The sequence below is a fragment of the Saccostrea echinata genome, unplaced genomic scaffold, assembly GCF_033153115.1.
Source record: "Saccostrea echinata isolate AGI-Se365-2 ecotype Australia unplaced genomic scaffold, CSIRO_AGI_Sech_v1 ptg000018l, whole genome shotgun sequence".
Taxonomy (NCBI): domain Eukaryota; kingdom Metazoa; phylum Mollusca; class Bivalvia; order Ostreida; family Ostreidae; genus Saccostrea; species Saccostrea echinata.
This window is the reverse complement of record NW_026889767.1, coordinates 5,310,764-5,326,349: the sequence shown is the minus strand read 5'-3', so window position 1 is coordinate 5,326,349 and position 15,586 is coordinate 5,310,764. Positions and strand designations below refer to the sequence as shown.

At 34.4% G+C, this 15,586-nt stretch overlaps 1 protein-coding gene across 2 annotated transcripts; it reads right to left on the bottom strand.

Moving 5' to 3' along the window:
• Positions 1 to 1,585: 1,585 nt before the first annotated feature.
• Positions 1,586 to 9,388, bottom strand: LOC133189508 (calexcitin-2-like). Of its 2 annotated transcripts, none has more exons than XM_061324861.1 (6): positions 9,249 to 9,388; positions 5,956 to 6,072; positions 5,470 to 5,522; positions 5,058 to 5,195; positions 3,892 to 4,125; positions 1,586 to 2,178 (listed from the first exon to the last, which is right to left on the bottom strand). In XM_061324861.1, exons 1-6 carry the CDS (start codon positions 9,346 to 9,348, stop codon positions 2,056 to 2,058), a joined length of 765 nt encoding a protein of 254 aa, XP_061180845.1. In that variant the 5' UTR covers positions 9,349 to 9,388; the 3' UTR covers positions 1,586 to 2,055. The 2 variants fall into 2 exon arrangements, with proteins under 2 accessions (XP_061180845.1, XP_061180846.1); XM_061324862.1 differs by lacking the exon at positions 9,249 to 9,388 and adding an exon at positions 6,850 to 6,900.
• Between the last annotated feature and the right edge of the window lie 6,198 nt (positions 9,389 to 15,586).

Below are 15,586 nucleotides of genomic sequence, written 5' to 3'. Positions count from 1 at the left end.
CTGCTTTTTCTTCTGGAAACATTTATTGAACAGTTCTAACATACACGTAGGGAAGCGCCCTGGGAGAAAAAAAATTTAAACTACATGTACCTTCAAAGCAGATGTTGCACCTTTTTTTTTCAAAACTTGATATAGTAGAACCCGCCTATTAGGAATCCGGATATATGGACATCTGGGTTATAAGGATATTATAGATTTTCCCTATCCCTGAAATCATGGGGTTTTTTTTGTTTTTTTTTTGTTTTTTTTTTTTTAGAGTAGAAATTTGGTCACAAGGAAATAAAAATCCTTGTCCCCAAGACCTCCTCACGAGCAAGTTGTAAACTTAAAAATAGAAAAATACAAGAAGAGGATTTCATATAATGGTTCAATTTTAAAAGCCATTCGTACATAATGATACGCATTGTAGCAATCAGACTGGGGGTTAATATTCTTCATAGAAACAAGCGAATGACACCTCCCTCCCCTGGCCTCCTTTAATGATAAAAGAAAAGTCTGTTATTGTTCCAAAACAATTTTTTTGTTCACGTCGTGTAGCTCCTGGACAAAACTACTACCAACGAAATAATCAGAAAAAAGAAAGTAAACGAAAATTATGTATCAATAGCTAAATTATCAATTTATTCAAAAACCTGAACATGCGTCTGTCTCTTAGATTCAACAATGTACACTTGTAATGCAAACTTAAAAAAGATAATTTATGATACATGTACATTTAAATGCGTATTGAACATACAACGATGATGATGCACACGACAAATGAATAACTCCAATTAAGGGTACGTCCGTTTTACTGAAGGAATAGTAGTATGACCAAGATTAAAGGTGCTTGGACACAGATTTGAAGTTAACATCTTCTCAAATTTTCTATATAATTTCATCACTTGTATGTTGCCATAGCATTTCATACTAAAATATAATAAAAATCTTATTTCATCTCGAAGTTGTTTAAACTTCGAATTTCTGGACGTGTTGGATTGACACATCCTTGCGCTTTCACATATTTTAATTTTATTCTTAATACTTAAGAAAAGTGGCAATTTTGTTGTGTATTAATGAAAAATATTAAAACTATAACCCAGAAAATTCAGAGTAGAAATGTTCGACAGCAAAACCCACTCACAGTATTGTCAGTCCGTGCTCAGTGATGTATGCAGAGTTTAACAATTGAACACACCCGGTGAATCGTAAACATTAACAATAACAGTGCTCGTGCCCTGTTTAGAAAAAACAGTTTACGTTTCATGGGTGTGTTCAATTTTTTAAATTCTGTACACATCACAGAGCATGGACTGACCTAATGGTGAGCTGGTTTTGCTTTCGAACATTTCTACTCTGAATTTTCTGGATTATAGATGTAATATTTTTCCTTAATACATACATGTAACAAAATCGCTTCTTCTCTTAAATATTAAGGATAAAGTTAAAATTTGTGTAAGTGCAAAGATTTGTTAATCAAACGCGTCCCGGAATTCGTAGTTCCAATATTTTCGTGTGAAATGCTATTGCAATATACAAGTCGTAATATTATATAGAAAATTTGAGAAAATATTAAGTTTAAATATGTATCTAAGCACCTTTAAATGTTCTTTTGCAAATTAGTTTGCCATCTACGTATACGTTTCTTTGAATGTGATTTTATTGCATTTTAAAATAAATTTCTTTTATCATAGTCCCAGAATAGCGCTTTTTTTTGATACAGATATACTAGTTAAGAAATTAAAATCATTTATCAATTCTGGTCCTGTTGTAGAAAGGTGCATGCTGCCTTCTCATTTAGCCAAGTAAAATCTTTTCAAACTTTTCCGGCTCTTGTATTCAAACAAATAAATTCACAGTGAAGCTTATTAATATTCATATTATTGAATTCAATGCATATGGGCAAAATTATATTCAAATAAAAGTGCAAGTCGCTGAAGTCAAATGAACATAAATATATATATTAACAAAAAAAATTAAGTCATTATGTTGATTATGTTGATAAGATTTTTGGATGTTTACATTCCATGCAGCATTTAACTTTGTCTACAGTGAAATTAATATGAGAACAAAAAGTCATGTGTCCCCAAAAACTAGTTTTCCTGTGATAAAATTTCCAAGTGCACTGGGGTCATTAGACCGGAAGTAGTCCGTACACAGTTCTTTGTAATATTCAAAGTCGATTTTCTTCTCATTATTCTACAAATAAAACAGCAAAAAGCATATTAATTATGTTTGAAAAAAAAATTATTTTCAGAAGCTAGGTACCTATACTGAAAATCCTTTCCAGTCATAACTTATATGTATTACAAACATTTTCAAAATTATAGTATTTAAATGTTGCCTAATCCCACATTCACTTCTATGAATAGAATATTGATTTTAATTTTAAATTTCTATTTCATATGAGGTTGACATAACTTATATATACTACGACCAGGATTCGATTCCGGGTCCACTGAACTAACAGGTTGCTCTTAACCAAATGAACTTCTCTGGTCACCGGCGATCAAAGCAGGTATAATCACCACATTCCTTCATCCGTAAATGCTTTTTACCCCCGAAGACATGCATCAACCCTGGTTCATCCCTGACAGGTTTTTCACCTACAATCACTTCCAGGGTATACCACAGCACCAAATGTAACAGGAAGGGAGAAAATGCAATGAACCAAAATAGAATTTGAATCCAGGCCTCTTTACCTCTGGATGCTCTACAATCTGAGCTAAATACAAGGCCATCACAGGTGTTAGGAAATTGGGTGGCTTATAACAATACCAATTTAATCTAATTTTAAAATCCTGAAACCCTGACATAAATATTAGATGATCTGGAAATCAGAATTGTAGTGTTTTTTTTTTTTTTTTTTTTTTTTTTTTTTTCAATTTTGCGACTGTGCATTGGAAAAGGAGCAGTATGCAAGAGCTAACTATACAATTAATTTAGTATATTCTCTGTTTGCCCTTCCATTCACCAGTTTAAACTTACATTTGAGATTAACTTACAAGTTTGAGGTCAGACCACCAGTTTAATAAGACTGTGGAACATTAACTGGCAAAACTGGAATAAGCTTACGTCTTTTCTATCTGTTACAGTCAAAACATTTAATGATAGACAATGAAATTGGCGGGTACATTTCGGCACGGACGTCCGAAAAAAAAAAATTGGATTGAAATTCTAGTTTGAAATTCATTTTCAATCCACCTGAGCGTGAATGTATGATCCAAAAGATGAAATAATTTCAATTCCCAAATACATGTTTGAAATTCAATTTCATCATTGTTTATATAAGTTTTTAGCCTATGATTTTGAGGACAAATAAAAGTCATAGAAGACAGAGATTATTTTTTTCAGGGAATGGCTATTTGATTCTAGAAGGGGGGGGGGGGTTGTCTAGTCAGATCATGCCTTCACATGACAAAACATATTTATTTCTAGGATGACAAGAGGTATTTTCTTTAGTTTTGTCTTCACTGAAAAATGTTTGACAAACAAAGACAGGGAGGGGTTGTCCAACTAAAAAAAAAAAAAAACTTTTCTTTTTTATTTCTATAATCGTTCAGCCCCTCCAACCCCCCAACACATGCATGCACATACATAACAGCAATCAGATATTTTTCCCTTTATATGTCTTTCAAAACACTGGACAGAAATTCTGATTTATATATTTAAACTTTAAAATATTCCGATATTGTAATTGTTTGTCTTCTGGGTCAATCAGTAACACATTGCCTTCTAGCGTAGCTGAGGTGGATTGAAAATGAATTTCAAACTAGAATTTCAATCCAATGTTTTCTCGGACGTCCGTGCGGAATTGTACCCGCCCATTCCATTGTCTGTCATTAAACAGATGGAAATGACGTAAGCTGCATATTTCCAATTTTACCAGTTAATGTTCCGCGGTCTTATTACCTTTGAGATCATGAGAAAAGCAGAACGGGCATCCTTTGCCGGAACTCCGAAATCCCCAAGTACATATTCAAACTCGTCACAGTCTATATTTCCATCTCCGGTCCTGTCAAAGAGGTCAAACTTGTACCGGATGTAGTTCTCAAGCCATTCGGGAAGCTTCCGCTCACTCGGAACCTTGTCATCTTTGTTTCCCTCTTTAATACACTGTTCACTGAAGTTCTGCCACATCTTCAACTTTTTTTGGAAAGAGACAGATTGATTGCGTGAAATGCATGCACTATATGTACATGTAGCTTATGTGCAACATACATTATAATATATGCATCATAATTTTCCTATACAGTCAAACCTCGTTATCTCGAACTCATTGGGATTCGAGGTATCCTTGGTAATATACTTGAAGAATAAGAGGTTTGGGCTTTCAAATCGCTTCAACATATTCATGGTATTCGAGATATCAGTGTTCGAGTTACTAAAGTTCTATTTTATATTTTGATTCATATCTGTGTTTCAAACCACAGTGACTATACTATATATATTATACTTCAGTGTACTTGTCATTCCTAATTGGATGGTACCGTAAACAGACTTTAATACCAGCATATCAAGATAATTATCGTATAGCCGGATTCTTTAATGGGTGCAAAAATTTGACGGTTTGCTTGCTCAAAGGTATGCCAACAATTTTGGCGGATCTTTTTTGGCGGACACACAGTTCTTTAACGTGTAAAGTAGAGGAAGTTCATCTTTTGGATGCGTTTTCAGTACGTTTAAGATACACATGAATACTGATTTGGGCAAGAGCTGAGTAAAAACCAACACCAAATGAGAGATATGATGTTTGACAACAGACTGAAAAAAAATATTCTTCTTGAATTCAGTACTTATACATAATGGTGCAAATTTAGCGATTAAAATTTTAGCGAGCTACTTCAAAAATGCGAAAATAAGCCACAGTTAGCACCCCGCTAAAAATTCCCGCTATACGGTATGGTAGTAAAAGATTGTTGTAAAAAGGTGAATTTTAATTATTCTAAAACCCTTTCTTCTTGGTGAATGTTTTATGAATACCAGACGTAATTAAGATTAAACTATCCTGAATACATTATAAAGACATTATATTTAAAGTTCATACAATAAACAATTTCTGGTAATCGTTACATTACCCACTCCTCCGTTGTGATGAGTCCGTCGTTGTTTTCATCGCCCTCGTCCTGCAGTTTCCTCCAAATTGTTACAAACAGTTCGTGTGTTTTAATGTACTTATCAGTACCTGGCTTCCAGCCGCTCATTTCGCAAATTTTCTTAAAGAAAAAATATTATGGTCATTTACTATCCTTGAAAAAGAAGACAGATTTCTGTACATTAAGGTTTAGATCGAGTCGAAAATTTTAAGTGTTAAAAATTATACTTTGTGGTAAATTATTGTCTTGTGATTTTTTGCCTTTCTGTATGTTTGCAAGTGCATTATACTAGCAGGTGATTATTCAGTGCAGTCCTGTGTGTAATCGGTATAGCTGTAGCCTACCATAACATCATTATTTGTAGACATTTTAGTACATTAATTGAAATTATTACCTGCCTAGCCATATCAAAATCTTTCCAATCCAATTTTCCATCTTTGCTAAGGTCTGTTAATGAAAAAAAAATACTAGTATATTTAGATCAATCATTATGGCAGAACATCCGTAGTCTAAGGAAGTCTGGATAAAACTTATGATAAAACCCCATTTAACCTGTTCCCATTAACTACAAGTGTCGTTAGTTTCATTTAACACTTTAATCTATCCCTCCACCCGAAATAAAAATTCTGAATCCGCCCCCTGAAGTCCATTTTTTTTCTTTCTCTATAAAGCTAAACTAAGTATTTTTTTTAAAAAATAAGTAAGATTTAACATTTAAGACTTTTTATGTTAAATTGTCATTAATATACATGTAACATAAAAAAAAATTGCAGATCCCAATTGCAATAGCCACAATATTAAAAACTGAATTGTTTAAAATTAATTGTAGATTTCAATGGCCATGTGTTATGAATAGAACCAGTTATGTAATTGTTTTTACCAAAGAACACTGTGAATTCATGAAGTAATTTCTTTTTCTGAAATGACGTTAATTTTGTGTCCACCAATCCAAGGACAGCGCCCATCTTCTTCCCACGAAATCTAACCGAGTCTATCACTGAAAAACAACAAAATGACATTCATTAAATATTTTTTTCTCATTCAATGCACATCATACATCCATTCAAATAATCATACATCGATATCCAATCCAACTGTGTGATGTAAAATATTGTAGGGGAATTAAATAGCTACATTATTGTAACAGACACTGATAGGACGGACACAGTTGAATGTTTCCAGCCTAATATATTGGTCATTGGTCAAACTTTTGAACATTAAATCTTAAAATTGGCATCAATGGTATTTTTCGAGGGAATTATAAAATTTGCAAAATATTTCAGGACATTATATATTGATAACCAATGCAACATGTTCTGTTAATATGACCTCTACATGGGAGGATCTAGAGGGAATGAATGGGGTCAGGGGGTTCCAACCACCTTGGACCCCCCCCCCCCCCGAAATAGGATTTTCAGGGGGATGTGCATGTCAAGAAATTTCCAATCTAACATTTGGTACAGTTGATGTGGCCCCCTTCCTCTTTCCGGAAAAAAAATCCTAGATCCGCCCCTGCTCAATTCTACTTCGTTGGTGAAACCAGATATTGAATAGATAATGCTAAGAAAGCAAGATATTTTTTGAGGCAGTTGAAAGCATTTTTATGATTTGGTTAAAACGGAAAAGTATTAACAGTTATCATATGCATTGAAATCTTTGCAAGTACAATTTAGAAAAAGAGATAAAAATATAATTATGAAACAATTAGTAAGAAATCATATGCATTGTCTTTTACAATGAATTACGTTGGAATTTTCTTTTAGAAAATACTTACATTTAAAACAAAGAAATCACAATAAAAATAGCTTTTCCGTGATTTGCACTAAAAAGTACAATCATCTTATATAAATCACCACTGCAGTGAACCACGTTCAACGCGATGACACAAGAAAACATCTGTTACCAGGGCAGACCGTCAGAATCAATACTGAATGTCGAGTTCATTTTTATAAAACGCTATTTGAGATAAGTTGGTTATAGTGAAATATCCAGTTATTATAGACTTGCGTACGATATAACCCGAACAATAATGTAAATCCAGACGTGCCTCATTCTAAGTATATTGAAATTTTATTTCATTGTTTATATTTGAAATCTTTTATATGCATTCAGCATTTTGAATTGGAGTTGAGATTGCAAAAATTTGATCGCACAGTTTTTTATGCAAAATATAATTTCAAGGCACATATCTTCTGCTGAGAAGCTGATATAAAAGAAAAACTCGTTTTAATTATTGGGAAATGCAAAAGCGATAATTAAGTAGCAGCAATTTATCATTACTGAAAAGAATATAACAAAACTGAGATATTATGAGAATTATACATATAAATAGATCCCGAGGAAACTTTTTTCAGTTGGGGCATAAGTGATTTTATTTTAAATTTAAATAGGACAAAAAAATCTGATATATTGAGGCTTCTGTCCCAGTGTATCTTAATAAGTGACGAAAGGGGGAGGGGAGTTGCAGAATTCCCCCTGGAAGGAGACACGTTTTTCCTTCAATTTACTACAGTCGTATCAGGGGTTGGGGATTGCAATAATATAAAGAAAGTTTTCTCTTAAATTATCTCAAAAGTACATAAAGCCTGGGTTCATAGACACTAAGATTAATCATATATAAATGTTTGTCTTAATGATAAAGATTTTTCAAGAGAAATCTAATTTTTGATTGAAATGCACACAATTTCACCATACCTTGCGGAGCAAAACATGACAAAAATAGCCTGTTCACTTAAAAAAATATACAAAGGAATAATATTCATTATCCAATTGAGAGTTATCTCTCTTATCAGAGGGTCAAACAACCTTAAGTTGAAAACAAATACATCTTCAGTACTAGCGTTAGAAACTGTATCACCCATTACACCTATTGCTACAGGACTGAATTAAGACAAATGAGCTAAACTATTCGATAAAAGAATAATGATTATTATCAAACAAATCTGATGAGAATCACATATTTCACCCCCCCCCCCCCCCAAAAAAAAAATTGATATGTCGCCACATCACCATATCAATTACGGCAAGCGGATCAAAGACTTGATTTCAATCGAAGTGATTCTTAACCCAAACGTTTAATGTATCGGCCATGCATGCCTTGTCAAAAAATTGATGAAAAAATAAATTTGAGGAGATGATAAATCTGTTACTTTCATTGGTCAGATTTGTTTTTCGCCCGAAATCGCTCAATATATCATTTAGTCATAGTTTTGCACAATAAAGTACATGATTTTACATGTAACAGCTGTATCTAATGAGGCCTCAGGTCCCATTAAGCATCACACGAGTCAGATGACCGTGCTTGATACATTTTAAACGCGTGTTTATGTTGTATAATGGAATCACAATGAGCTTTTGAGTAACAGAAATTCAATAAAATTCAAACATTACTGGCATTTCTCTCTCGAAAGACCCCCTTTATGTGCGTGCCCTTTATCGAAATGATACAGCACACAAAAATCTGTTTTAAATAATTGTAAAAAAAAAATTAATTAAAAAAAAATGAAAAATGACCTACAAGTTTATAACATATCTATAAAATATGGTCAAAAACCGAGGACTGCGTGGTTTAATGGTTAATTTGCCAGTCATAGTTTGGGTTCAATCCCCACAGACACCACAGCTGTATTAATTAGATTTCATTACTTATCTTCTTTGTTTAATATATACTTTTAATATCTTATTTGGCAAACTGAATTTATTATTTTACACAAAGGAAGCCATAACCGAAGTTATTTCAGAGAGAGAGAGAGAGAGAGAGAGAGAGAGAGAAGTAATCAGTGTTGAATCATTACGTATACAACACTTTAAACAGTCTCATCGATCAAATAATGTAAGAACCCAAACACTTTAATACATATTTGTGGAAGAGAAAGGGTATATGGAGCCATTTTCTGCTACATGTAACATAATTATATGACTGAGATACATTAAGTACGCAAAATGTTTTATTTAATATTTCCATATAAGAATTATTAACTTTAAATCAAAATTAGTTCACAGACTTCCTAGTTTATTTAATATTGTAAATTGCTAAATGTTGTACATCATAAATGTAACCTCATCCCAACCCCAACCCCTCTACACACACATACATGTACTGTACATGCGTGCAGAGAGAGAGAGAGAGAGAGAGAGAGAGAGAGAGAGAGAGAGAGAGAGATATGGACTTACAATTCCGGAAAAATCCTTGTTTGGGTTTTTCTTCATACTTCCTTCTTCTTGCATTTCTTGCAGACTGTGTATCCGACATTTTGAGAAATTCCAGACACATGGTGAAATCTCTGTATTACACCTGCTAACTCGTTATAACAACCTGTTGAAATCGATTATACATGTTAACAAACGCTTAAAGGCAAAATCAAACCGAGACAGCTGATTTAATCTTAAGATAAACATATATTTTATTCAGAATGCATTAAATACCTTCAAATTATTACAATCTATACTAAGGATAAAGCGAGAGCAAGGAAATGTCTTGGTACTAATAGTTATGGTACATTTAGTTTGATGTAGATTGATTTAAAAAAACTGATAATACTTTCTCTGGTGTATATGAACAGTACATTTTCTTTTTTCCATCAATTTGCATGTATTATCTTTTTTTAAGACAAACTAATAGAAGATATTTTCCCAACAATGAGTTGCGATGGAAAGAAATGTCATGCAGGAAAACTGGTGCATCCCTAGTCATGTTAGTGCAGATTCATTATTTTCGCGAGTCCAGGGTTTACCATCCGCTCCTCTGAATTTAAAATATGCTGATACATACCCATCTAGAACGCAGAAGGTGGGGGAGGGGATCCCTTTTTCTGAATATAACAGTCTTTTGCTACATGCATAATTTTCATATGTAAAATATGGGGTGCGTTCAAAATCATATACCAGTAATTTAGGCGCTAGGCTAGATATCTAAAATGAAAGCCTATTTGTTGCACCTATAGTAGATTAATGCTTGTCGTCCTTTACATGTTTATGTGATAGAGTGATTTATTTTAATTATTATATTTCAGGATTAAATTAATTCAGTTAAATTGTCATATTTATTTCTTTACAGCATTTCATTTATTGAATAAATCCACATGGAATTATTTACATCAATCTGTGTTTATTTAGTTATTTATAGATGTATGACATCACAGTGGTCATTTAAACCCCTGTCCCTTTCTATATATATCTTGTGTAGTGTCCAGGCCAACTTGGATTTCATTGGTTGGTTAGTTTCCCTCTCTTTTGGTTTTTACTTAGTTAATTACTTTTGTTGGAGATCTTGGTCTGAGTAGACATATTGGCTTTTGATATGATGACTTATTTATGACAATGACCAAGACAGGACAGAATATCACTGAATAGAGTACAGCTGTGTTCAGCTATATATATATATATATATATATTGGAGTTGTGGCTCTATATCACATATAGAGCTGTGATAATACTGATTATACTGAGAGTGAATATATTTATCAACAACGACAGCATGGCGTTTGTCATTATTCTCATATAAACGAACCCCATTTCAATGGCATCCACGGTGGGATTGGCTGACTGCCCATTGCGAGACTGACCGTGAGGATCTCACGCCTAGGAGGATCTAGGATCCACCGACGTGGTATATAGCGTGTACAGATAGAGACTGTGATTACTGCATAATCCATTCAACACTGGACTTTCAGTGAAAGTGACAAAATTGAACTTTGTGTGACTATATTTATTCATTGTGGTGTTTAGAAGCTTGCCAGCACGGTAAGGTATTTTTTATTGTTGTGCTCAGAACACGTGTATTTTGGACTGACCAGTCAGACAGGCATACTAGTGTTATACAGTAAATAGCCTGCTATATCCTTCCTGTATATAATATAAATGTAAATATTATTTATTTTTGAGCAAAAGACAATTGTAGTGTGCAAGAAATTAATTCTATTAATCTAAGATACCCGTTTCCACCCTACATTAATCTCTTTTCTCTTGATCAGCTGACCTTGACATTAGTGACCTACATTTAGACTTTCAGGTACAGGTTGTTTACAGGTGATTTTGAGGTAGTGTCTAGTGAGTTAATTGTTTTGATCATATTTGTTGATCTAGTTAGTATTTAGTTGCTTTATCACCCCTATATCACCCCTGTAGTAAATATGTGAAATCTTTCATTTAATACTCAGATTGCTGTACTTTTAAGTACATATTCCTAAGGTCACATTACTTTGAGTAATCAGTGTTGGTGGTTTTCACCATTGTCCGTCATTTATTGTTTACCCATTGAATTCCTTTTCATTTTTTTTGCATTGTTGTTCCGTTTACTTTGATTTTGCGTGATTTTGTTTACATCGGGTATTTGACCCCTGGTCGAGAGTTCGTCACGCTTGAGCGCACACGATGTACTGAAGAACAGAGTTATCTTCCTTGTGTAAGTTTGTAGTTAGAGTTATCCTTCATTACTTAAAACCACTGTAGTTATTTAGAATACAGTATTAGATTAAGGTTATATTTATTTAGGATTTAGTTGGTACATTCTTTGAACTTTGATATATATTTATCGAACTTATTAAGATATTTAATTTACTTATTTTCATTTCAGCTTATTTAGAAATTTAATATCAAATTTTGTTTTTCAGGTGAATAATACTTTTACATTTCAGTGAAATTTAGTGAACATTACATTGAATTAAAATTTAATTAAGTAGATATTTAGAATTTAAGTTTAATTAGTTTTATTAATTAGTAAGATTTTAATATTTCAACTTCATTTCGGACTCTTGGGATTGGATTACACATTGGATTCTTCAACTTCAGAGGATGTAATTTACATAATTTAGATTTATTAAGATAATTAAGGTAGATTTAGTTACTAGGTACTTAGTATTTAGTAAATTAGAGAAGTTTATTCAGAAATCGATCAACAACAAATCATCATGTCAGTAGAAATTTCACAGGAGGAACTCAATCAAATAGCATCAGTTTTCAAAGAATTAAATGTAAAACCTAAAGCTGATACAGCACAGGATTTCAAACAATGGATGACTCAGTATGTTGCACAAATGAATGAGGAGGAATTTGTCAATGTAAAGACAGAACCACACACGGATACTGGAAATTCATCAGCATCAGGAAGCACCATCAGTTCCCACATCCCAAAGATCTCTTGCTTTTCTGGAGATGGCAGCAAGAATGACACCACATATGATCTTTGGCGATATGAAGTTGACTGCTTGATCAAGGAGAAGTACAAGGAGGAAACAATTGCTCAGTCAATTAGGAGATCATTGCGAGGAGATGCAGGAAAGGTTGCCATGAGACTTGGTCCTGGAGCCACTGTCACCCAGATACTGGACAAGATGGAGAGTGTATTCGGCACTATAGAACGAGGAGAAACCATCATGGAGCAATTTTACAGTGCGCGACAAGAAAAAGGAGAGGATAGCATGAGTTGGAGTTGTCGGTTAGAGGAGATTTATAGGAAAGCTGTTATCAAAGGAGTTGCAACCAAGGAGGATGCAAATGAGAAATTAAGATCAAAATTCTGGAATGGATTACATCAATGGATTAAGGATATTACTGGATACAAATTTGATGCACTGACCAATTTTGATGAACTTAGGAAGGAAATCAGACTTGTAGAAAAGGAACATGAAACGAAGAAGGCACAATCTAATATGGCTGTAGCATCAAGTGAAGCTGAGAAAGGAGATGAGATTAAGGAACTTAAAGGAATGATTCAACAGCTTACTACCAAAGTCAGTGCTATGGAAGAAGGAAATAAGAGATCAGGACAACAGCGCACAAACAGGAATTACAAAGATTTTGGTGAACCATATGACAGAGTTCAGCCACAGTCCAGAAGAGGAAACTATGGATCTGGAAATTCATACAGTGGACGTCCTCAATACAGGAATTACAATGGTCCAAGATATAATCAGGGATACGGCTATGATTATGGATATAGCGACAATCAGGACTCTGCTTTACAAGAGACAGAGGATGGAGAACCTATATGTTATAGGTGCAGACAACCTGGACATATAGCACGTAGATGTCATGTGCGTCTGGACCACAGCAGAAGACATTTAAACACCAGGAGACCTTCGTTGCGGGGCAGACGATAGGTCAATACAGGAGAAGCCCTAATAGGAGTAGAACCAGTGAATTAGTAGGGAGTACTTCAGAAGTTGAAGCAAGTTTAGAAGGAAACTTAGTCAGAGCATTGATAGATACTGGATCTACTGTGTCAACAGTTAGCTATGATTTTTATATGAAACATCTTAGTCACTTAGAACTTCATCCAATAGAAGAACTTTTAAAAGTGGAATGTGCTAATGGTCAACAATTACCATATCATGGATACATCGAGGCTTCCATCATCAGTAATGGATTACCACAATCATCAGAAGAACAACAGTTTCCATTACTCGTTGTATCAACAAGCAATTACAACAGTACAGTACCACTACTTATAGGAACAAATATACTACAACATATGCTAGATGATGTCAAAGACAAATATGGAGACAGATATCTACAGGATGCTGCATTATTTACACCATGGTATCTAGCTTTTCGAGGAATGACAATACGAGAAAAAGAACTTGCTCGCAACAACAACAGACTTGGAATTGTAAAATCAGCTGAAAATCACTGCATTATTATACCACCTAATTCAACGGTTTCTATATCGGGATATGTCGACAAAGCTATACCATATCAGTCTACAACAGCTGTTCTACAAGCCACATCCTGCTCTGTAATTCCATCAGACCTGGATATTGTACCATCACTTACAGACTATACCTATCCAGCCAATCATGTGATAAGAGTGGACATTGATAACATCACTACAAGGACAGTACAAGTTCCACCTAAATCTATACTTTGCGAGCTACAACCTGTGAAAGTAGAACCAAATCAAACAGATATTCCTTGTTCTAACCTCCAGCAAACCAAAGATGTCCTGAATTTAGTAAAGATTGAAGAAGATGGGCTTACACCTTCAGAAAAACAAGGAGCAGAACATTTATTAAGAAAGTATGAAGATGTCTTCTCCAAATCAGACACAGACATAGGACACACCAACATTGTAAAACACAGAATTGAGCTACATGACGATACCCCATTTAAGCAAAGACCAAGGCATATACCACCTGCCATGTTTGAGGAAGTCAAAGATCATTTAAGGAAGCTTTTAGAGGGAGGAATTATAAGGAAGTCTAAGTCACCCTGGTCGAGTAATGTTGTCCTTTGTCGGAAGAAAAACAACGAACTGCGCATGTGTGTAGATTACCGACAGTTAAACCTTAGGACAAAGAAAGATTCATATGCATTACCACGAATAGAAGAAATTTTGGATGCGTTAGCAGGAAATAGATTCTTTACCATCTTGGATATGAAAAGTGGTTACCATCAAGTCGAGTTACATGAAAGTCATAAGGAAAGAACTGCGTTTACTGTTGGACCCTTAGGCTTTTACGAATATCATCGCATGCCATTTGGTCTAGTCAACGCACCTGCTACATACCAAAGGCTAATGGAGGAATGTTTTGAAGGACTCCACCTTGATATATGCTTCATCTATTTGGATGACTTGATAATATTTTCCAAAACATATGAACAGCATTTAGAGCGGTTGGAAAAGATATTTCAACGACTAAGGGAAGTAAATCTGAAACTGTCACCAAAGAAATGCGAATTTTTCAAAAGGAAAGTAAAATATGTAGGAAACATTGTTAGTGAAGAGGGGATAGAACCAGACCCGGAAAAGATCAGCAAGGTACAGAACTGGCCGCAACCAAGAAATTCAGATGAAGTTCGCCAATTCCTGGGTTTCGTTGGTTATTACCGGAGATTCATTGAGGGATTTTCAACAATAGCACGCCCATTGAATGACCTTCTACCAAATACCAAGAAGAAATCTAGAAAGGGAATAAGAACATCAAAAGAATCAGACAAGTGGAGATGGGGAAGTGAACATGAACAAGCCTTCAAGACACTAAAGGAGAAACTTACAACATATCCAATTCTAGGATTTCCAAATTACTCCTTACCCTTTGAGCTACATACAGATGCCTCATCATCAAGCATCGGCGCTGTATTATATCAGATGCAAGACAGATTCAAACGGGTTATAGCCTATGCCAGCAGGAGTTTGTCCAAATCAGAAAAGAACTATCCTGTCCACAAATTGGAATTTCTGGCTTTGAAGTGGGCCGTATGCGAAAAATTCAGAGATTACTTGTATGGAGGAACATTCAAGGTTTATACAGACAACAACCCACTCACCTATGTCTTAACATCTGCGAAACTTGACGCGACAAGCCAAAGATGGATTGCTGATCTAGCCAACTTCAACTTTGAAATATTATATCGACCTGGATCACACAACGCAGATGCAGATGGATTAAGCAGGATACCAAACCAAGAAATCATAACATCCGATTCCATTAAGACCATATGCAACTCAACTGTATCCAATGATCCCTATGTACAATGCTTGTCCATATCTCCATCTTCAGTTGACAACCTAC